General features: G+C 40.8%; 1 protein-coding gene across 1 annotated transcript; it reads right to left on the bottom strand.

Annotated features, from left to right (window-relative positions):
* Positions 1 to 1,749: 1,749 nt before the first annotated feature.
* On the bottom strand, positions 1,750 to 23,955 carry LOC142207888 (terminal uridylyltransferase 7-like). The gene is made up of 22 exons (XM_075276716.1): positions 23,918 to 23,955; positions 23,629 to 23,755; positions 21,505 to 21,627; positions 20,697 to 20,831; positions 18,684 to 18,864; positions 14,473 to 15,536; positions 13,064 to 13,214; positions 12,494 to 12,580; positions 12,187 to 12,287; positions 12,022 to 12,079; positions 10,953 to 11,056; positions 10,538 to 10,627; positions 10,337 to 10,450; positions 8,924 to 9,001; positions 7,990 to 8,167; positions 7,245 to 7,292; positions 7,074 to 7,165; positions 6,253 to 6,368; positions 5,505 to 5,818; positions 5,248 to 5,377; positions 4,634 to 4,707; positions 1,750 to 2,580 (listed from the first exon to the last, which is right to left on the bottom strand). The coding sequence occupies exons 1-22, from the start codon at positions 23,953 to 23,955 to the stop codon at positions 2,513 to 2,515; spliced, it is 3,471 nt and encodes a 1,156-aa protein (XP_075132817.1). The 3' UTR covers positions 1,750 to 2,512.
* Between the last annotated feature and the right edge of the window lie 290 nt (positions 23,956 to 24,245).

The following is a 24,245-nucleotide window of genomic DNA, read 5'->3' as shown; positions in this document are numbered from 1 at the left end:
GTGACCTTTTATTTTCTCAGAGAAATACAAAAGTTTACCGTCCATTTGAAGAATCAAAGTACACATATAACCTTCAAGGGGCCGTATCTTTTGAACAGGTGAACTGATTTAGAAGAATAGAAATAAAGAAACACCAAATTGTTCAGGAGCACCATAGCAATCAAAATGAATTTAGCATTTTGTTCTTGGTAATAGGCCTTTTTTAGGCTGAGGCCCCATGTTGCAAAAAAATGCAGCTTTTTTTGTTGCATATTTTGCTGGGTTTTTGAGCAAAAACCAGGAGTAGATTGAGCAGAAGGGAGAAATACAGAAAATATACAATTGACATTTTTTTTTTTTTTTTTTTTTGTAGATTGTGAGCCCCACATAGAGCTCACAATGTACATTTTTCCCTATCAGTATGTCTTTTTTGGAATATGGGATGGAAATACATGCAAACACGGGGAGAACATACAAGCTCCTTGCAGATGGTTTTTTGCCCTTGGCGGGATTTGAACACCAGGACTCCAGCGCTGCAAGGCTGCAGTGCTAACCTCTGAGCCACCGTGTAGCCCCACAATTGACATTTTTACAGTGTCTTCACCAATTTCCAAGAAGGAGGTGCAGTGAGGATGTGCCATTGGCCTCACTAGTATTTACTAGAGATGAGCGAACACTGTTCGGATCAGCCGATCCGAACAGCACACTCCCATAGAAATGAATGGAAGCGCTTGTGACGCTGACTTTGCCGGCGTCACAGGTGCTTCCATTCATTTCTATGGGAGCGTGCTGTTCGGATCGGCTGATCCAAACAGTGTTCGCTCATCTGTAGTATTTACACCAATCTCCCAGTGTGGTAATTGTGGTACATTTCTGGATATTATCACTAAGGGCTAGTTCACATCTGTGCCCGGCACTCTGTTATGCAGGTTTCCGTTTCCTGCATAAAACAGAGCAGGAGACTGAAACCTGCAGGAGTCTCTCACCCATTCATTTGAATGGGTGAAAAAGATGGCCGGCGGTGAGCGTTTTTATGCTCTCCGCCGCGAAACCGGGTTTTATAATCCGGACAGAGTCGGACATGCAGTACTCTGTGTCCGGATTAAAAAAAACGGTTTCGCGGCGGAGAGCATAAAACGCTCACGGCCGGACCGGGTCTGTGGTTTCAGTCTTCTAGCATGCAGAAGACGGAAACCACAGAACGGACAGCTGAACGCAGGTGTGAATCTAGCGTAACTCACCCTGAGGAAGGTGTAGTAAAAGGCAATATGTGGGGGCAATATAGGGAGCATTGGTGACCATCAGTAGTGTCCACTACAAGATTTTAACAACGGATATTATCAGAATATTAATAAATCCATTAAAAACTCCATTTTTTTTAAATTAAGTCTTAAAGTGGAGTCTTATGTTAGACAGCCCCTACACATGTAATTTATAAAGATTTTTTTGTATTTATTACACTCTGTACAGTTGGTTTTTGGAGTTTGTGTCTAGGCGATTCCTGACATTATTAAAACAGAGCTCATTATAGAACATTCGTTTCTAATTTCTAATTAAAATGTGGCAACATTGACACTATAAACCTGCAGACTAAAGTAATGCATTTTAAGACAAAAACAAACAAACAATTAAGGCTAAGGCCCCAAATTGCGGAAATGCAGCTTTTTTTTTATTTGTTGCAGACATTGTTGCATTTTTTTGAGCCAAAGCCAAGAATGGCTACAAATCTTTATAGATTTTATTATCACCATAAAACTGCATACCTCTTTCCTTATTTTTGGACATTAGCAGCAAAATTCTGGAACAACCCGCTTTAAAAGTCAAATGTCATGCAATACATCAAGAGCCATTTCTCAGGACGATGTTGAAAACATACATAAATGCTGGCCAATAAAAGAACAAAACAGATGTAGCATTACATCCAATGAGGTATTTACATATAAAGAGGACTCCAAACAGCTGGACATAATTATAATAAAATCATGTTTGTAAATACAGCAGCGGTTCACAAATTGTTTAAACAATTTTATACAAGGACTCCTGACACAATCAATAAATATAATTTACCTCTCAAAAAATATTCATTTCTGTAAAAAGAAAACACAGAATCTTAGTTACAAGGGTAACCATATATAGATTAATATGTCTGCTGCAATTAAAATGATGGGGGGGGTACGGGGCATCAAGTTCAAATTATAATTTAATAATCCTCCAATTTGGTATACAAATTTATAGATTTATGAGGATGTTTAGTTAAAACGCTCAAATAAAATAAATTAAGAAAAGGTGCCCAAGGTAAGAGTTTTACATTAAAACAATGTTTCTAAATTTTAGATTTTCATTTTGAAATTAAAAAAAGAAAATCCATTTATTCTCAATGTCCAATATTTCACTGCTGCTGCTTCTTGTACAAAGATGCTTTTCTGAACGCAAGTTTGTTCCAAAAAAAATAAAAATAACATAAAAAAAGTAGAGGCGTATTCCTGGACGGCCTAGGGCTCCATCTCTGGCAGTGTCCTTCCACCTTCCACCCTTAAAATTCCTGGTGTGGCTTCTTTTGAGAGGCTTTTCCCTGAGTCATGTATTTAGCGGAAAGGCTGCCTGGAAAATAAATAAAAAAAAATTCAACTGGTGGAGTATAAGAACCAAATCTATTATACTACTTGCTGGTGGAAAGAGAATGTCCAGCGGTCTCTTTCACTGTAATGAAAAGCTGGCCATACACATAAGGGGGCGTTCACATTTGCACCTCTGACTGTCCGCCGTGTTTCCGTCCTAATTCTTGGGGAAACTGGACAGGGGACGGCTTGCCGGCGGTCAGTTTTAAAACCCATTCATTTGAATAGGTTTTTAAAGCAAACTGCTAGTGTCCGTATGCAGCGTCTCCGCTTGGAAACTTTTTTTTTGTTTGTTTTTTTCAAATGGACACAAAGTCAGACATGCAGGACTCTGTATCTGTCCAAAAAAAAAAAAGCTCAGTCAGCTGTTCAGTTCTGTACCCCAGGGCTGGGGAGAAGGGCGTTCTTAACAGTCTAGCTTGGCTGTGAGGAATGCCCCCCCCCACCCCATCAACAATACATATATATATATATATATACACACATTAATATTTATATATATATATATATATATATATATATATATATATATATATCAATCATACTCTAAGGCTGTGTTCACACAGTTTTTTTTTGGCCAGGAACTTGGTCAGTAACTGACTCAAATTCCTCCTCCTGAAAACGCCTCACCATACAGTCCTATGGGGAGATGTTTTTAGGAGGAGGAATTTGAGACAGTTTCCTGACCAAAAAAAAAACTGAGTGAACGCAGCCTAACATAGCCCTGCACTGTCAGAGGGGAAAGGGTCGGGGGCATTCCTAACTGCCCAGTGATGACGCAAGTCTATGGACATCTACTGTCGGGGGAAAGGGTGTGGGAGCATTCCTAAATGCCCAGTGATGACGCAAGTCTATGGACGACTGTCGGGGGACTCACACTATCACGGTCAACTTTCTAGCAGTATATAAAACCAAATGTGCAGGAGGACATGAAAGGTCCTCTTTAAGAGGTGGAAATACAAAGAGACATGGGGGAATAAGGATAGGGGGATTTGTGGCCCAAATAATAAGCTACTTATCCACAGCTGAAGAACTTTAAAAGGGTAATTTGGGACTAATATTTTTTTTTGCTGTGGCCTCGTCATTACTTACCAAGCACAACACTGTATAGGGGCTGTGCTTGGGATCTCAGCACAATTCATTTGAATGGGACTCAGCTGCAGCATAGCCATGTGACAAATGGACATGATGTCACTGCCTGAGAAAAAGTAGCAGCCCTCAATATCAGAGTGCTGGAAAACTATAGAGTGAGTCGGATGGTAGGTAACTTACATAAAGCTTGAAAAACCAGCTTGCTAATAAGAGTCTCTAATTTGTCAGTTTTCCCATGTATAAAATGTGTGATCAATGCAAGGAACAGGTACATGGTTTATTCTTTCAAGAACCGTGCAAAGGGCCAGTGGTGTAGAAAAATGTGGATTTAGATATCCATAAGGAAGGGTGCTTTACAGTGGTCAAACGATGGAATGCCCTACCCCAAGAATACTAATGGTGGATACTATGTTAGCATTTAAAAAGGGCTAGATAATGGCATTGACAGAAAAATAATGCAATTCGGTGGTATCCAATTATTTATAACAATTAGAAATGAAATAGATTATTGGGGATGAGAGGGATTAGTTCAGGGATTTTTCTGATTGCCACATTTGGAACCAGAATGGTATATTTCCCCTTAGAGGCAGATTTTATTTTAATTTTTTTGCGCTAAAGCCAAAAGTTACTTCAGAATGAGAAATATAAAAAGGAGCTCTTATACTTCTCCCTTTTGCTGAATGCATTCCTTTGCCTCAAAAATCTGCAAAAAAAAACCAAAACGCAACTTCTCTGCAACATGTGGCCATTGGTATCCACCTTACAGGGCTATTTGCCTTTATCTGCATCAAATCTGGGGACTTCTAATTTAGGCTTGATGGACACACATTCCCCACCCCCTCCCCAACAAAGTTTTAAAATTTTGTATCCACAAATAGTGATACATGTCCGATCTCTGGGATCCCACCAACAATGAACAGTATAGCTTACAGTAAAAATGTTACCTGACTGAGGACTGAAAGAGATCTTCAATTTCCTTTTGTCATCTTGCAGTGGTACTAGTGGTGCATAGACCAGCCTGCAAAAGAAAGGCTTTGCAGACAAGCCTGGGAGCTTGTACAAGGCTCCCGGCTGTCATGGCAACGGGACGTCAGCCCTGGAGCATGCTCCAGGAGCCGGCGATCCCGGCCAAAATGGCGGCGCCCATGCGCCACCGGGAAAATGGCGCCTCCGGGGACCGATCGGAGGCATTAGAGCCGGTTGTCTACTGCTTAAAGCAGTAGACACCCGGCGGCTATGGCGGTCGCCATAGTTACAGACCCGACATGCACCATACTATTACGGCGCATGTCGGGAAGGGGTTAAAATAAGAGTTTGAAACATGATCATGAAAATGAATGAGCTGCACATTTAAGCGTTACGGTGCTCCCAGTCATGCAGCTGTGAATAAAAATGCCCCATTTCATTTACCTGAATGGGGCAATACTGCAGATAACTGCACAGATGAAAGCACTGTAGGAGATGAAGTGTTAAACTAGTTCTGCAGTGACTTAATTTTCAGACAATATGGTGGTTCCAGAAGTGGAGCGCCCATAGATTAGAACTGCATTCACAATACAGTTTTGTTTCCCATTTTTGTTCCCCCCCCAATATATCAGCTTGATTGGCTACCTGGATAAACCTTCCTTGGGGTTTCAGTGGACTGGATGCAGATGGAGATCCAAATGGTGCATCAGACTTGGGGCTACCTATTATAAAAGGAAGAACAGTAGAAAACTAACCAGTTAGTATAAAACTCATTGAACACAAGCAAAACAAAAACCTTTTCCAATTAAAGCACTTATATGCTGTATAGTTGCCTTATGGCACACTTACTTGCAGACCCTTTGTATTGAGGACACTCTTTCTTGATATGACCTTCTCTTCCACAAATAAAGCAACACTTTTCCCTCAATTCCTCCTGTCTCCTCCACTTTTCACCTGAATATTTTGGTGTCCTCTCTCTGCCAGTTTCAATAGTGCTTCGGGCTCCCTGATGGGGCTTCTTGGGTGGGGTGCACAGCTTTCCATCCAAATAGGAGGCATCGCTTTCCATGCTATTATTCATTTCCTTATCTTCTGGTTTTCTTTGTCTTCGTTGGTCTACATATCTTTGGTTTGTAGGTTTTTCATGATTTCGCCTCCTAACTCTACAAAAAAAAAAAATCTGTCATGCTGAAAATCAACATGTCCGATTCTTCTTTCCCCTAACAATCATAACTGGTTGGACTAATTATCAGCAGGATTTTTTTTAATTTTTTTTATTAAAAGCAGTGAAATATATCACTTATCTAATCAGTTTTTATTTTCAGATCGTAGTTTTTTTGTTTTTTTTCTGTACATGGTTACCATCTACCAATTTCATTATAGTTCGCCAGTCATATGGAAAATCCTATCATTACTACAATCTAAACTTACACACTATAAAATCAGTAATTTCTTGTGTAATATCGTCAAGAAACACACACACACACACACACACACAAAAAAAAGTTATATATTTTCTTTACTTTTCTGTGCCAAAAGACTCTACAATAAAAGAATTCTATATCTCCCAAAAATAGGCTACAAAGGAGTTACTTACTTTCTCCTCATAGGGCAGTCTTTCATAAAGTGTCCAATTTTGCCACAAATGCGGCAACATCTGTCATTTGGAGCAACTTCTCCTTCAGTCAAGACATCTGGATCAAAGAAATATTCCTATCCAGAGGAAAAAAAAATGATTTCCATGATTTATAATGGACAGGGGTTTGTACTTAGCCAAAAGCACTTTGTTAGCAAAGTCAGCTAGCTTTAGATTGCCGATCATGAGGAATAACCTAATTTCTGGCCATTATTTGATTTGCATTCTGCATTTATTATTAGTTTTTGTCATCTCTCAGTTCCAACAGTAATTCACATTTTTCTCTATGCTAGAGGCAGATTTATTATGCCTTGCACAGCAGTTTTCAGTTGTATAAGGCATAAAAAGGTTTCACATTTTTTGCACAAATCAAGTTTTTGCGTATAAAATGTGTGACACTTCTATGCCGCCCTCACCACTTCCTCATTAGGAGCAAGTGGAGAACGTGTGCTGGGTGTCAGATTTACTATTAAAGGATACTGGAAATATACACTAACTACATGCGGGTTTAGATTCCCCTCCAGGTGCAGGGCATGGCGGAGGAACAGGAGGGTGTACCCTGTACCATTGATACAGATATGAAGACTCTTCCTAGTATCAGAAAATGGGCCGGGAAATGGAGGGAATGTCACATGACTGTCCCAGGGACATAGGTAACTATACATTGTTGCTAAAGTATTTCATTTAGAAAGTAGGCGTGACACACACACACACACACTCCAATGGAGACTGTAATTCACATTTCCAACAATCAGGAAACTGCTATAATTATGTCCAAATACCATTTTGGATGGATATTCCTTAGGGATTCCTTTCACTGGAGTGCCAAACAGACGTCTTCCATTGATAAAAGCTTTCATTATAAAATTTGTCACTATGGAGATAGATAAATATTTATGTCACTTCCAATATAGGATAATATGGTACAATATACACATAGTTCAAATACTTACTCTTCCTGGATAATCCAGCTCCAAGGTTGTGAGTTAAATCAAAGGGGTCTATTGTCATAAAAGCAAAAAACATGACAATGAGTAGTTTCCATAATATACAAAAGATACACAACACGAAAGCCAGTAAATTCAGCTCAGCAGTAAACCACAACGATTGAGGTCTTAACAACTAAACAGTTTTTCTGAATTATTTAATTTTTATAGGAATACGCAAGTATAAAAAGCAGAAATTGCTATCTATATTTATGTGAATTAGCCCTCCTCCAAAGCTATGAAGGAGTACTGTGGGTGGGGGTATCATTTCCCCCAGAGCCCAGTGATGGTGCTAGGTTGCATTGTTCGCCCTTTTGACAGTGGGCAGATAACGGTGATGAAAACAACTGCAATATATGCGGCACTCAGGCACATACCGGCAAAGTGGAAAAGTGTACTGCATTTAGTGCAGTCAGCTTTGTATTGGTATATAATAGCGTCCATCTCTGAGGACATGAAAGGTTCTTTATAAAGGACAGTTTATGTTAATATGTAAATCCAGAAAAACCCCTTTAAAACAGGCTTGGGTTACATCTAGGATATAAGCTTATTTGCAGATGCCGCCTTCCCCCCTCCCTCAAAAGAGCACTGCATGACCTGATAAACATCTCTCCACAGAAAACAGTGCTCCTCATGTTCTCATTAAGAAATACACATATCTTTAGAATGACGTAAATCTCATCACTGAGTAGCAATCTAAATGTAAACATACCTTCAATGACAATATACTTAGAAGTCCACTGCTTTTTAAAAGTGGTCAGCAAGCTCTTTTTTCTGATTGAGATGACATGTTCTTTAAAATCAAAGTCTTCAGTGTAAAAGCGAAGGAGGCCCAGCCATAGCTCGCCAACAGATTCTTTATTTTTTCCATATTCTGGCCAGTACTTTGGCTAAAAATCAAAAAGTTACAAACAGTACAATATTTTAAAGTGCAATACTTGAAAGTGAAGACGTGCAAACAAAATGTAAACAAAAGATCTGCTAGTGTAATATTTAAAGGAGATCGCCATCTTGCTTCTAGGAATCAGCCTTAAAATAGGGATAACATTTGGGTATATTATGGCTTTGTACAATTCTCTTCCAGACCTAGTTTTTACAAAGTTCACAATGCAGCCAAAATGTCATGTTACCTGTATTTTGTGATTCGGTAGGATTACAGCGATACAAAAACACCCATAAATGTTTTTATATTTCTGCATAAGACATTTCTTTTGTACAGCTAGATGTACTTTTTACTTATACCAGTTTAGGCAATGCCATGTTTTGATATTATGTATTCAAACTTTTATTGGAGGCAAAACTGCAAAAAAACCTGCCTCAGCTCTTTTTAATTTCTCTCCACTAGTGTACCGTCTACGTCAGTTTCCATCCAGCTCGCCCCATTCAGACTTCAGAGCGAGGCACAAGGTACGGGGATTAGCCTAAAATGTCTTTCCTGATGATAGACTCCATTTAACGGATATTATAACTCATGTACATAGGTCTTTTACATTTTGCTGTTTTGTTATAATATGATCTACAATTAGGACAAGTCCAAAATGCTTAAATAAGATTAAATGAATTGTTTTCAGGAAATGGGCCTTTGTAATGTATGCAGCTCCTAAAGATAAGCTCACCACAAAGTCAAAAAGGGAGCATATACTTACCAGATCTTCTATTTGGGAAAAAAAATACACATTCCAGCCATCAACCAGTATTTCAGGCTTACAGCCATTAGTGTAGATCTAAAAATAGAAGGAAATAAAAAACATGGTTTACAAATGCAAAAAAGACTTTTGAACTCATTGTAAAATGCTTTTGCTGTTGTATTCTGTTGTATTTATTGAGACACAAAACAACATGGGTATAGACCCGACCCCTAGGAGACTGACACTAGAAATAAAATAAATCGGCTCTGATTCTGGACTATACCCTCTCCACAAACACTGTACTAGCCAATTTGTAACGCAGGCATAGGAAGGAAAAACAAAAACAAAACACACACACATGCAGAAATTTGAACTAATATGTCATGAATAGAGATGAGCGAACACTGTTCGGATGAGCCGATCCGAACAGCACGCTCCCATAGAAATGAATGGAAGCACCTGTGACGCCGGCCGGCCGCCGGCAAAGTCAGCGTCACAGGTGCTTCCATTCATTTCTATGGGAGCGTGCTGTTCTCTAGTCATGAACCTAGTCTAGGCAAAAACAGCAGGTGCATGTGAAAAAAAAACAAACAAGAAAAACAAAAAACAACAAAAAAAAAACAAAAAAAAACACAACAGTGCTGGTGCCGGGAGAAGCCAAGGGGTGGATTGGCCCTGCCCTGGAGGACACTAAGAAGGGAGGACTGTGCAGAGTGGGTCCCCCAGTGCAAGCTCCAAAAGACTTTTTTTTAAACATATAAAACTGCAGAATTCCAGGGCCTGGGGGGGAAAGAACTTCCCACAGTCCATAGGAGGACAGGAAACCCGGGAAGAAGTTAGGTCTAGGTGCAGACACCACCCTGAGACCTGAAAAAGACATCAGTGGAGCATGGGGGGGCGGGAACAAAGAGGGAAGGGGCGACAGGGACACGCGAGGAAGAAAAGGGACCCGATCTCACGTCAGCCGCAGGGCAATGTGAAAGGGGAAGCCTTGGCCCCACAGCAGGTGTGTCGCACACGGAGAGACGGACGCCGCGGACGAAGTCGCGGGTACTGCTAGTATTCTAAAAGGGCAGGGAGAAAGAACCCAAGGATGGGGTTCCACACACTGATCTCTTTCATACTAATGACAAGGAGATTGAAGTCTTGTGGTTCAGAACCCCCCCCGATGAACTAACTATTGATCACATGACTACTCAGTCGAGCCAGAAGGAATAAATTGGGGTCAGTCACGTGATCAAGAAACAGTGAGGAGGGAGGGCAACGCGTCAAACTTCTGACCTGGAGCTAAATCAATCAGAATCAGTGACAGAGATGCAGCACATATTTTATTAAGTGGGATCTTGCGTTGCAATTAATAAAACATTAGAAGTTTTTGCTCATGGGACAAGCCCTTTACTGTCAAGAAGATATGCACGAATCTTGGCTCACCTCTTGGAGAACAGGGATAACAGGTGGATTCCTCTGTTGAAGAAAGTACAGCACCATAAGCGTGTATGCATAAGAAGAAAGGCTGCCCCGGGAAGCGTCTCCTATATCACACATCTTTTGAAAAGAGATCCTTGTTAAGATCTGGTCAACAAAAATTATAAGACTGAAATTAGATTAAACTCTTTAAAAACACAGCCCTACCTTTGTGAAAACTTTCATAATGTAACAGAGGTATTTGACTCTCGGGTCAATCGCAGCATATGAGGCTAAAAGACGAGTGTTATGAAGAGCCTGCAAAATAAATAAAGTCTTTGTTAATGTTATGTCAGCACATGGACATCATAGAGGAGGGAGAGACACACACACACACACACACACACACACACACGTGAACCTGATGACACAATTCCTATAAAGGACCATGTTCCATGATCATATTAAAAGGTATCAGGATACTGTACTCTATTCTATTTCTTGGGAAGTGTACTGATTTTCTACAAATTCTTTAGTATACTTCTCATGTTCACTTCTCAATGCATGTGACAGATTTTACACAGAAACTATGACACCGCCCCATGAAGCGCCTTATAGTCGTTTATTTTTTTAATATACTTACTAGTGTGTTATACAAACTGATGTCTCCTTCAAGACCACTTCTTACATGGTAAAACTTTATAATTGGCACTTTAGCTGTGGTAATTGGAAGAATGTTTCTCAATCCTTTAAAAAAGAAAAAAAAAAAAAATTAGCCAAATGAATGAAAGCCAAATTCAAGCACCTCCTCTTGCATGGCATCATGCGCAAGCAAATCACGTTACTTGGTCAGAAAAACAGAATCACAAAGCTACACCAGACTAAAGTTGCCTAATGGTCTGACTATTTTTTTTGTCTGTCCGAAAGCCCTTTTGAGGCTAAGGCCCCACGGGCCGTAATCACAGCGCTGAAGTGCTGCGGAAAGAACCGCGGCGTGAATGCATTGCGGTTCTTTCCGCAGCACTTTGAAGAGAAAGTTCACCAAGTTTTCCTCTGCAGACTTTCTCTTCACATTATATCTACGGGAAAGCCGCTGGCGTTTCCGTAGATATAAAATGATATGCTGTGATTTGCAAAGCCGCAACGGCTTTGCAAATCGCAGCGTCTCCGCACTGCATTTTTTTCCCGCAAAGTGAGCATGGGATTCGCATGAATCCCATCCTCTTGGCGTGCACTGTAAAACACCGCGAGTTTTCCCACAGCGTCTCCGCTGCGGGCAAATCACGGTGTTTACATCCCGTGGGGCCCTGGCCTAAATATTCAGCCTCTGAAGTTTTTAGTTATGGAATATCATATATGTCACAGTCCTTGGCAATTTAAGAGTATTTTCACGTGGAGTTTTTTTTTTTCCAGGCTGGAAAAAAAATCTGCTTCAGGAATTAGGAAGCAGTTTTTTACTGCTGTATTCTGTTCCAGCATTTGATTTTGCGGATTGGCATGGAAAATCCTTTGCAAAAAGTATGAAACCCCCTAGGAGGTTAAAAAAAATAAATAAATAAAAATCAGCTACTGACTCACATTGAAATGAATGGGAGCTATTTTTTGAGGTGGATGCAACCACAAAATTTTCCAGAAAAACTCTGTGAACATACCCTTCCAAAGTCTTCAAAAATATAAACCTGTAAATACAAATAAACAGCCAAGAAGATTACCCTGATGTCTTCTAAGGTGCCTTCCCAACTCTTCGATAGTCCTGATGGAATCCAGTTCCTTGAAATGAGAGAAAACATTTACATATACACACACACCAGAAACATGTATAATATTTGTCACTATATACCCATTGAATACCACTTTTCTTTACTAAACCTCTATACCTCAGCAGTTTCAAGGCCTTCAAACGTCATGCAGATATCCAAGTCACTCTGTTTAAACCCAAAGCCATTTTTTGAAGATCCAAACAAACTGAGTCTGGCTCCTACATAAGAGAGCAGGGGAGGAAAAAAACAAAACAAAAAAGAAAAGCAGTTTACTATAATTGAGTCTTCATTGCTATCCCTAGTAGACAGCTACTGATAGTCAATTACAGGCAAGTCTTGGGAGAAAACATTTGCAAAGTGGAAAGGAGTGACTCATTTCGTATGATCTCAACTATAATAAGCATGTTAGATATATTATTTTTACCCTTAAAATCACGTCTTATAAAGTCCTCCAGATCATGCCTTATATGTTCCCGTGCTTTATCTTCTAGCGAGGTAGGGCGAAAATCCTCTGTACAAGAGAAACCAGTGATAAACAAGGTAAAATTCTTATATATATTACACAATTTATTGATTTAAGCTTTTCCACAATGAACAATATCTACAGTGAAAATTCATTAGAAACATACATTAACCTACAAATTTTCGTTCATCATTTTACTTCTCACTACAGTCAAACAACAAACCATCTCCCAAAATGCACTACATCATAGCTAAGCATTATGTGACAGATGAAACTGGTCTCTGAAGACGAGGAGGATCAGTCAACAATTTATTGCTGGATTTAGGCACGTAAGCAGGAGAACTGTGCAGCTATCTATATAAATTAAGTAATGGGTGCAAAACAATATAAGGCTACTTAATGTCAGATGTGGAAAGAGGTATATCAATAGAGCATATTAATATTACATTATGTTTATGCATTTCTAAAGATACAGATAATGGCCATGTACAAGATGCCAGAACATGCTTCCTATTTGCTAATAACACTCACCGTAACACTGAATACAAACTTGATCTAAAAGCTGTCGAAATTTAGCAGTCAACGGTGGCAGCGGCTCGAGTTCTATTTTTTTAAAGTCTTCAGGACAGTCCTTCTTTAGATGCCCTTCTTTCTTGCATAAGTTACACACAACAGTGGGAAGCTGAATTGCAAAGAGAAAGATTACATGGTTTTAGAACTATTAACGATGAAAGGATATAAACTGATGTTTAACATCAGGATGTAATACAATATAGAATGTCATATAAATGAATACCAACAAACATTAAATTGACAAAAGGCCACTTTATTGTTACAGTATACCAATAAGTATATGCTAGCTAGAGCCAGCTAGTTTTTTTTCAGTGCTGTGAACATGCCAACCTGTATATTACACCCCCATTTTGGTGCCACCTATACAGGCCTCCATAAGTTTGGGTCTAATTATAGGTTATTACGGCAATATCATAGTTACAGACCCGATATCTGGACCCAGCATACAGACAGCAGGGCGGGTGCTGGGTCGCAGGAGCGTGGCGATGCTGTTCATTTCAAACTGCAGGAGTACTTACAGTAATTCTGCTAGCAGAGCCGCAACACAGAGCTCAGATATCTCCGCTGTAAGGTAGTGCTGGAAGCCTCCGAGGTGAACCGCTGCAGAGAAGCGGCAGGCGCCGCCATGGAGGGAGAGGGCACGACCGCTCTCTCAAGGGCGGCCCTGAAGTGCTGAGGGAGATCCCCTGCCGCTGGCAGGAGCGCTGAGGCCAGACCTGAAGGGGAACTGCGGCCGGCCGCTGGCAGAAGCGCTGAGGGGAATCCCCCTCAGAGATCCTGCTGGGGGATTCCTCTCAGAGCTCCTGCCGGCAGCAGTTCCTCCCCCACTTGGAATTCAGTCTGACTACGGCCAGGCTGAATATAGGGGATCTGCAGTGCCCTGACTCCGTCAGGAAGGGGTTAATAGGAGCACTGCAAATGCCCTATATTCAGCCAGGCTGAATTCCAAGTGTGTGTGTGTGTGTGTGTGTGTGTAACCCAGTCCTCAAGCTCAAGGAAGGGGCAGAGACAACCAAAACAGCCCCTCCCCCAGCAACTACTGCACCCAAAAACTCCGGCCATTTTAATTTTTGAAATTTTCCAGTAGCTGCTGCATTTCCCCCCCTAGGCTTATACTTTTTTCTGAGGTAAAATTAGGGGGCTCAGCTTATACTCGAGTATAATTATATATCTCTATCTATCTATATCCCATCCTTAGGCTGGTTTCCCATAGTCAGGGTTTAGCATCAGCAATTGTTCGCCAAAACCCAGAAAACACAGACACAATGGTGACATTTATGACAGTTTGAAAAGCAGACTATGAAAAGGAAAGCTACAGAATATCACTTAAATGTGAACAATTAATCAACAATGTTTTTCAAACTTACTTTGCCTTTGGTAAATGTTGGTTTGTTGAATTCATAAAACATAGATAGCTCTTCAGAGGCTGAGCTTTCAATAACTGGCAGAGGCTTCTTGGCACCATCTGATTTAGAGAACACAGTGCCAGCAATTCCTTCAGTGATGTGTTCATGGCCTTTAGCAGACAGCTGGCCAGTTTGGTCATCTTCAGACAACAGGTCATCCACTGATCCAGTGAAAGTATTCTCTAGCTCATCATCTTCCTCGTCCTCCTCATCATCTAAGAGATCTAAACGCTTCCTATGATTCAATATCAAACTAGGCTCATCTTCCTCATCTGAATTAGTTACAGCTACACGTCCAAAGTCCTGGCCAGTTTCTTCTAGTTCGTCAGTACCCTCAGTGCTTTCCTCCTCTAGGTCACCCTTCTCAGCATAGAGGTTGCCACTTCCCAAACCAATCTCCTCACCCTCAGTCACAATTCCTCCTTCAAAATCAGACAAGCTGTCAGTTTCTTCATTGCCTGGCACAGCTGCCTCTCCACTTTCACTATCTTCCTCATAGCTTTGGTCAATCAAGATGTAATCATCTCGCCTCTCGTTTTCCAATAAAGGGTGGTCATCATCAGACTCTTCATGAGGACTTTCTGGTTCTTCGGAACCCTGGAAATAGTCTAAGGGGTCATCTAAAATAATCTCCTCTGTTATGCAGTCAGGATCTTCAAGAGTAATGTCTGGGTAAATCATGTCATAGGTTAGTTTTTTTTTTGCTGCACTTTTAAATTCTCTAACACCCTCACTGTTATTGGGTTGTACAATGGCAGGGGAGGCTGAATCTTCATGATGGTCTATAGTTAAACCTTCCAGCTTGTCACTTATGTTCTGAATGGAGATTGGATTGTTCAAAGCCTTTGGTGCACCTTTACTGTTCATGTTAGTAGCAGCAGTGGATTTCTGAGTGCTGGATTTTCCAGACTTGGTTTGGGGCATAGCAAAATATTTGTAGGTTGCCTTCAAACAATGAAGAAGGTACTCATATACTAACTGACTGTTCATTGATCTTGCAACATTCCTCTTTACAGCATAAGGATCTAGATTAAAAAAAAAAAAAAAAAGTAATATTGTTAGGCTGGAAATGCACACAAATGTCAAAACAGACACAGCAGTGGAAAACGGCCACGTGAAGATCCTTTTAAAAGCAGTGAGAGTGTGAATGTACTGACATGGTTTTTTTTTTTGAGGGACAGAAAAAATAAAATATATATAATATAATAAATAATTATTAATTTTTATATAAATTTGTCAGTTTGTAAAGCCAACACAACATTGAGATTAATGAGGTCTGTTCCTTCCAAAAACATATATAACCTTTAACTTTTTTCCACCCGCAACACTTTCCTGAGAGGGGGCATGGAGTGAGCACTTCCTGGACTTTCCTCTCATCTCTTAGGTAGACAGGCTGTTTAAAAGGGAGTTACCAGAACCCAGCATTTCACCCCAGTCCAGCAATACAGGCAAGACCCCTTTCACATCAGGTTTTTCAAGTCAGTTAAACTGATTAGTTTAATGGATCCGTTTAATAATAAAAAAAAAAAACCTGACACAAACTGATATCAATTTGTGCATCAAAAAACTGTTCTGTTAACAGCATCCGTTTCTTTACTATTTTTTTTTTAATGCTTACCTCTGCTGCATAATGAATCTCTAATGCCCCAGCATGTGTACTACCCCTGTTGGTATTAGTTTTGGTGGTGGTGGGGGTTAGCAGCAGAGCTGTCCCCCAACACTACGAGTCAAAGCACAATTTTTTTTTTTTTGTTGAAACACTCCACACAGGTTTCAACTAACACCGTTCTCATTCGTATCGCAGGTGTAGGGGTAGCAGACGTAAGGATGCAACTAATACCATCAGGGGTAGCACATGTGGGAGTAGCGCACGTTGAGAGGGGTGGCAATCAATCCCTAATGGCTGACCCCTCATGTGTTACCTCTGATGGTATTAGATGAAGCACTTGTGGGGATGGCAGGAGAGCTGTCCCCATGCACTCCAAATTACAGCACGATTTAACCACTTCTGGACCACCCATGGGTATATATGTCCGGAAGGTGGCTGCCTTGATCTACAAGGACATACTGCTATGTCCAAGCAGAACTCAGCAGCTGCACGAAATCGCGCAGCTGCTGCAACAGGGAGCTGGCTGTAACTTCAGCCAGAGCTCCCAGAGAGAAGGCAAACCTTCTCGATCGCTGTATATACAGCTATGCGCACGGCCATGATAGGGCCACCCTCTGACCCAGTGGTCTCGTAATCTGCCGGGATCAGCATCTTAGAAGAACTACTGGGTCTTAGAAAATCTTAACACAACGTGCAGGAGGCTGTATGTCAGTGTATCAGCCAGGCTGCCTAGAGCAGACCTGGGCAAAGTCCGGCCCCCGGGCCACATCCGGCCCTCTGACTGATTCAGTCCGGCCCGCACAGCTTTGACTAGGGGGGAGTGTCTAGGGGGGAGTGTCTAGGGGGCGTGTCTTAGTGCCGGCCGAAGATGGAGATGTGGAGCGTGTCATAAAGTACTGAGAGATGTAAGGTGAGCTGCAGGGTGGAGAGAGAGAGAGTGTGTGTGTGTGTGTGTGTGTGTGTGTGTGTCTATATGTGTGTGTGTCTATATGTGTGTGTGTCTATGTCTGTCTGTCTGTCTATGTCTGTCTGTCTGTCTATGTCTGTCTGTATGTGTCTCAGTAACCTAGGGGCAGAGATGGAAGGGGAATGTTATACTAGGGCAGAGATGGCAGATGGAGGGGGGGACATGAAACTGGGGGAGAGATGGAGCGGGGGGGACATGAAATGGGGAAAATAAAGGGGGATATGAAACTGAGGGAGAAATGGAGGGGGGGGACATGAAACTGGGGGTAGATGAAGAGGGCACAGACTGGGGGGGATATTAAACCGTGGAGGAAGCTGGAGGGGGACCTGTCTGCCTCTAGTTGCCCCAGTTTAATGTCACCCTCCAGCTACCCCTACAGTTTAATGTCTGCTTCCAGCTTCCCGATTTTAATGTCCCCCTCTAGTTGCCCCCAGTTTCATGTCCCACTCCAGCTGTCAATTTATTGCCCCCCTCCAACTACCCCCACTGTTTAATGTCCCCCTCCAGCTGCTCCAGTTTCATGTCCCCTCTAGTTTCCACCAGATTATACTGGGGCACCAGGAGAGGGACTTAATACTGTGGGGCAGTTGGAAGGGAACATTATAATGTGGGGGCATATAATGTACGGGTGACTGTAGGAGGATTATACTTTGTGGGGGCACATGGAAAGATGATTGGGAATGGGTGGAGTCAACGTAGAAGTGGGTGGAGCTAAATTTGCCGTGGCGCGGCCCTCTAGCATAGTTTCAATTTCTTATACGGCCCCATGGGAAAATTAATTGCCCACCCCTGGCCTAGAGTGTCTGCTTCGTTACTTCCTGTATTTCTCCTTCCTCCCCTTGTGAACGGGACACAGAACACTTCTGCAGATCAGATAATATACACAAGCTTGTATAGAACAGCTCAGCGTTATCTGTGTGTTAACATAGAATATAAAACAAAAAAAATTGAGAGAGTCTTCAGTAGTTGATACCTTTTTTTAATGGCTAACTAAAAATGATGACAGATTGCAAGCTTTTGGGATTTCTCAGATGCCTTTCTCAGGCTGATTGTGGTTTTTTGTTTTTTTTATTAGAGGCAATGGGTCCGCTGACTAACATGTTTTTATAACCGTTTACCTTATAAAGACGTATTAGCCAAATGGACTTGTATAATGTGATATGAAGCCCCTAACCTAAAGGTCTTTTCCCCCTTGTGATTTGGTGTCACTTTTGCCAAGCTATTGCTGCTTTTATCAAAATGCAAATAAGATTTTTGGTGCGGGGGCATTATCAATGTTCCAAAGATGTGAACAGTATCATCCTTGCTGCTCCGAAGAGCTCTGGTGACCCTCTCATTTATCTGTGGAATATGCTGGTTCTGATATCAGACTCCCTTTAAGTTATCTAAATAATCTTTTATTGCTAAACGTACCTGTAGAAATGATGGGATTACTATGCAGTATTTTAATCAGTAACTGATTTCTATGTTTCATTGACTGAATCAGACTGTGTGATCATTATTCTCTTTTCGCTTTATATGCATTTAGGGGCGGGGAACAAAAAAAAAAAAGACACAAAACCCCCCAGACAAGAATAAAAATATAATAAATATTACCTTCTACCGCAATTCGCTTTTTAGGCCAATCTTTCAATTCCCTAGAAAGCTTTTCTTTAACACGGACATTGACAACTAGGTCAGCCATATTGAATTCCAGTGCATAAAATCTCAGCAGATCTACCCAAAGCTGGCCAACCGAGGCACAACACTGTTTTGCTGTATTAAAGAATAGCGGAACCTGGAAGTTACACAAAGATACAGAAGAAATATTCAAAAGTTAATATGATATATGGATATTTCACCACCTGTCCTTATAAATAGTTCTCTAATTTGTTAGGAAAGTCATGCCGAACATGAAGTTTCAGCTCAAGCAGGACAGAAGTGTTGGGTTATAGAGCATAAATGGTACACTTAGAAGTCTCCATTATGGTGAATTACCTATGCTGTAGCAATTGTAAGACCTACAGCCAGACACTCTCTAAAGTAAAAAATGTCTCAAGAGACGGTCAGAAGGAAATTGGTAATAAAATTAATCAGTGTATCTTCTAGTGATGTCTATACAGTTTCTTAATACGCATTCTTATTCAGAATTGCAGCTCCATTTTCATAAACACAGCTGTTTTACTCATATTCAAATTAGAAAGAAGAAGAAAAAAAAATGTTATCATCCTCCTCAGGTTTCCATGTAGCAGCCACCCTCCATTAGTTGATTGACTTATCTCCCGTACTAATCATGTGCATCGTATCTCATGAATAGCTCCATATGAAGCTGGCATCCTGCTCTTCTGGGTGTAGTCTTATGTCATCAGACATGCATAGTGTATGTACCTGTCAGAAGTATCCAACAACTTGAAGAAATTGGAATGTTCCACAAAACCAAAAACCTGGTGGGCGCACACTCCCTCAATAGCAACCACCGAAGCCGGAATAGCGAAAATTGCGACTTTTATTTGTAGACAGATAATGCGTTTCGGGGTTTAGGTGCCAAACACCAACGCCACCCCTTCATCAGATCTCAAAGCCAGCAGCTCCGAGCCAGAAGGAATCCTTCACCTTCAGCTGTGATTGAGTGAATGTGAATAACACATGAAAAGTGGACCTGTAATGCTGAATAAGGCAGGCATATTTGGAAACTGTAGAAGTGGCCCTACAAGGTACTGTCTTCAGTTTTATTTTGAATTTCAAGCTGACAGATTTCCTTTAACCCCTTTCCCACTGGTGACTTTATTTTTTTTTTTCTTGACTCCCCGCCTTCCAAACCACACAAACATTTTATTTTTCTGTCAGGAGGGCTTGATTTTTGTGGGACAAACTGTTCTTCATAATGGTACCATTTATTATTCTAAACATTGTACTGGGGAAGAAAAAAAATAAATAAATGATACAGATTCACCAAAACAGGTAATAAATAAGGGCTCGTTCATATCTGCGCCCAGTCTCTGTTCTGCAGGTTTCCGTTTCCTGCACAAAACAGGGGCAGGAGATGGAAACCTGCCAGCATGTTTCAAGCCCATTCATTTGAATGGGCTTGAAAAGTCTCCGGTTGTATGCGCCGGTGAGCGTTTTATGCGCTCCGCGGCGAAACAGTTTTTTTTTTTTTAAACCGGACACAGAGTCGGACATGCAGTACTCTGTGTCCGTTTTAAAAAACAAAACAAAAAAACACGGTTTTGCTGCCGGACTCGACATGACGGAGTTCAGGCGCTGGTGTGAACCCAGTGTAAAAAGTACAAAACTACATACATAATGATTATGGTAGTCTGAGAAAACCTCCTAAAACAGTCAAATAGCATTCCATTTTGGATCTCACTTTTCTGAAAAATACCTGAACAGCTGCCGCTAGAGAACCCCTTTTATGTATCTTATGGACTTGAATTCAGTATATGGATCTTTGCAGTACAGCACCAACTACAGTCAGTTACTTGTGTGTCAGTGCCATATAGTTTATTTGGCAGAATCACACAATTGCATTCAGTGACTGTCTTGTCCAATACATATGGAGCTAGATGCTGACCATTACCACAGCCAAAGTTGCTCTTCTTTCATTTAACTGGATATTACAATTCTTACCTTTCCTTTAGAAATATGTCGTTCACTCTTTTGATTCTCATTTTCTGCTGCAGCACAGTATTCCCAAAACATGTATTCATTGTTGGGTTCTTTCAGACCAAATTGTCCTAGTTTAGAAATTGTAAAGCCATCGATCTAGTAAATAAAATGACAATTACAAAAGAACTAACGTTTTTATTTTTCTATATTTTTTTTAAATATATAAACAAAATAAATAATTTTAAGCAGCTAAAAGGAAGAGTGTGAATGCAGTTACAGTATGTGCAGAATAACTGAGTACTAGCTTCTAGAGCAGAGGTAAGGAACGTACGGCTCTCCAGCTGTTGCAAAACTACAACTTCCAGCATGCATACTTGCTCTGCTGTTCTGGGAACTCCCATGGAAGTGAATGGAGCATGCTGGGAGTTGTAGTTTCACAGCAGCTGGAGAGCCAAAGGTTCCCTACCCCTGTTCTAGAGGGAAGGGCACAGTTTGAAGTGGTTGAAATGAAATGGTTGAGATAGGAGATGATAGGCAGGTGATCTGACCAGTTCTTTAGCAGCCTACACTGCATACTGTTCACAGTATAGGTAAACGGCACACATTGTGTTATTCAGCAGAGACTATTGAATGATGAGCCCATTCACATGAAACTTCAGAAGCAGTACTAGAAAAGGGGGCAGCACAGTGACGGTGACTTTGGTTTAGAATGTCAGTAAGTGCTCATCAGTGCCATTTAGCATTATTGCAAAACTTGAGCTGAAGTGGCTTAAAAAAAAAAAATTAATTAAATCTATCTATCTATTATAAGAAATGGTGATAATAGAACATACCCATGAACTAAGTAAACAGGAAGAACTGGATCCTTTCTTTGCTGGAGGAAGAAAATCACCATGAGTGCAAGCACATATGGTGGTAAGCCACCTTCTTCTGGCCTATCAATGCCACACAACTGTTACATGTAGAAAAACCAGAAAGGAAAATACAATTATTTAGCAGATACCAGAAATAAATAGGTTTGTAATAAATACACTATGTAGATTCTAAAGAACTTGTAGATGTTAAATCTGTCTCAATCCAAAATTAAAATATGTAACTAAATTATAATCTGCCTTAGAGTAAGGCCCATGTAGCAGCACAATATATAAAAAATGCTGCGGCAACACATTGTTTTTTTTTCCACAGCGCTTTTCAAAGAAAGTCTGCAGATGTCTCCTAGGATTCGCTAGACCCCGGCCTAAAGGGGTTTTGCCACGAAAGATAATTATGACAGATCAACAGGATGTGCAATGAATGTTTCAGATGCAGGACCCACATCTATATCTAAACTCTCTCCCCTCAGTTGTCTTCTCAGCTAGGTTGCAGTCAGGTAAGTAAGAAAAGCTTTCAGCAATGGTCATGCTGTACAGAAACATCATAGCTCTGAGTCATGCAGTTTCCTTATCTTCCATAGCAGAAGTAAACGGGACTTATGGGAACTGTGCAAGACACTGAACCATGTGGTTTCCATAATTCCCATTAACTTCTATAGGAGTTATGGAAACAGCATAGTGCAAAGCTAGGCTTTTGCTGTACAGCCCATTCATAGTTGAAAGCTTTCTCAGCGAGGTAAATAGCAGGGCTCTGAGGCTGGATGGGTCTCATTTAAAAGCTAGACATGGTCCCAGAAATGGGCACCACATATAACAGACATTTAAAATACAGTATATCCTATATATGTGAAATATTTTTCGTGGAAAAACCCCTTAAAGTATAATTGTCATCTCAAATATTTTTTTGTAAATGAAAAGCTCAGGTGAACATAACACACTAATATATGTTATCAAAGGAAAAGTTCTCCTATTGTCTCTTATTAGCTCCTCTCCCGCCTGGTAGATTTGTCATTTCATTTAGAGAAGTCTTCACTTATGAAAAACTCTATGGAGAGGAATGGGAAGAGGAGTGAGAAGTAGAGAGAACATCAGGCATCCTGGATAGGGAATAAGTGTCACGTTACTGGGGGTCCACCCACTGAGTCCCTCAGCTGTGCCATGTTTTGTATTTAGGAGTGACCACCAGTCAATTTACTGGTATGGGGCTTCCGGAGATTATACTCCCGGCAGTCCCATTGTGCATTGGTGCTTCATTCATATGGTTAAGTCATGAGAGACTTTCAGTCCCCTGTTACATGTAATGGCACAACCCACTGAACTTATTTCTGAATAGCATTATAATGTTATACTTTTGGTAATGTCCTGACAGGGTTACCACAACATACTGGTGGAAAGATGGACATATGCTTTCATAGAACTAGATCTACGTGCACAGGGCACAGGCGTATTTGAATACAAAGGTGGAGCATAAAGCATGTGTTCCGTGTGCTGGATAGAGATGGGTGGGAGAGAAGTTTTTATATAGAGTGGTGTAGCTTTGAGGATACATTCCCGCTGTGCAGTTGTGGTACAGTCAAAATGAGCATACGGGCATGTGGATGATACACCTCATTTAGAGGCCTTGCCTTGTCATATATGATGCGCACCCTCCAACATCAAGGAAGCTAAGACAATGGTGTCTATAACGTCAGTCTTTACATTGTTGAAAGTCCCACCAACAGCAAAACACAGAATGAGAACAACAAAAAAAATAACAGTAGACTTTTACGCTAGATCCACACTGGTGTCACCTATATGTTGTTTCGTCGGAGGACCAAAACAATGGACAGGCGAAATGCTAACAACGGTTACGTACAGAGTTCATGTCTGTCGCGTTTCCTTTGTCTGAAAGCAGCAGACTAAAAAGCTGTTTGTGGAGGCTTTTTCAACCAGGGATTACAGGTAGACATTGAGACCTTGGCAGATAGGTGAACGTAGCCTTACTGTATGTGCATATGCCCCAGTCCTGTCACACAGCAAATAATGTGAAAGAAGTCTTAGAAAAATCTATTGTGCGAAATTGTATGCCAAAGTTTATTTACCTTTGCCCAATATCGGAAAGCCACCACCAAAGGTAGAAGCCTTGACTCTCTTCTGTCCAAGGCAGACAGAAGGTTGGTGGTGAGACAAGCATTTTCATTGCCAGCACTCACTTTACATATAAGGCCACTATTAAGAAGAACAAAACATTACATTAATCCTTTATACTACACAGTGAGTGTACCTCCAGTTAAAAACAACTTTTCATAAATGAATAGTGCATTTAAATATAGCACAGTTTTGCTTATATCTTAAGGATTTAGGTTTCCTTCTCAACACATTAAGCTTTACTCTGGCTCCTGATCTTCAATCTGACTTCTTGTGTACATTTAATCTGTCTCAATATTCAGTCCCACACATGCAACTCTATGGAGAAGAAAGGAGGTGAGCTGAATTCTACTGGATGGTTAATTGATTTATCACCACATATATACAAACATTGATAGGTATAAAATATCAATAAAGAACAAGGGGGGGGGGGGGATATCACCACACTAGATGCAATACCCAGTCCTATCTGACAGTGCATTATACCAGTTCTAACAAATCTCATAGCATGGGTGACCTCCAAAACACAGCTGTCACTAGGTCAAATCCACCTCTGGGCTACACCCTCTCT

This window comes from Leptodactylus fuscus, chromosome 1, assembly GCF_031893055.1.
Source record: "Leptodactylus fuscus isolate aLepFus1 chromosome 1, aLepFus1.hap2, whole genome shotgun sequence".
NCBI lineage: Eukaryota > Metazoa > Chordata > Amphibia > Anura > Leptodactylidae > Leptodactylus > Leptodactylus fuscus.
The sequence above is the reverse complement of the archived record's forward strand: the minus strand, read 5'-3'. Positions and strand labels throughout refer to the sequence as shown.

Bases quoted from the DNA above. Each gene is read 5' to 3' on its own strand.
- LOC142207888 (XM_075276716.1), bottom strand. From the start codon at position 23,955: ATGTACACAAGAAGTCAGATTGAAGATCAGGAGCCAGA. The intron at 18,865-20,696 runs GTAAGAATTGTA...TGTAACTTCCAG, and splicing joins GACATATTTCTAAAGGAAAG to GTTCCGCTATTCTTTAATAC. The intron at 11,057-12,021 runs GTAATCTTCTTG...TCTTTTTTAAAG, and splicing joins GCACCTTAGAAGACATCAGG to GATTGAGAAACATTCTTCCA.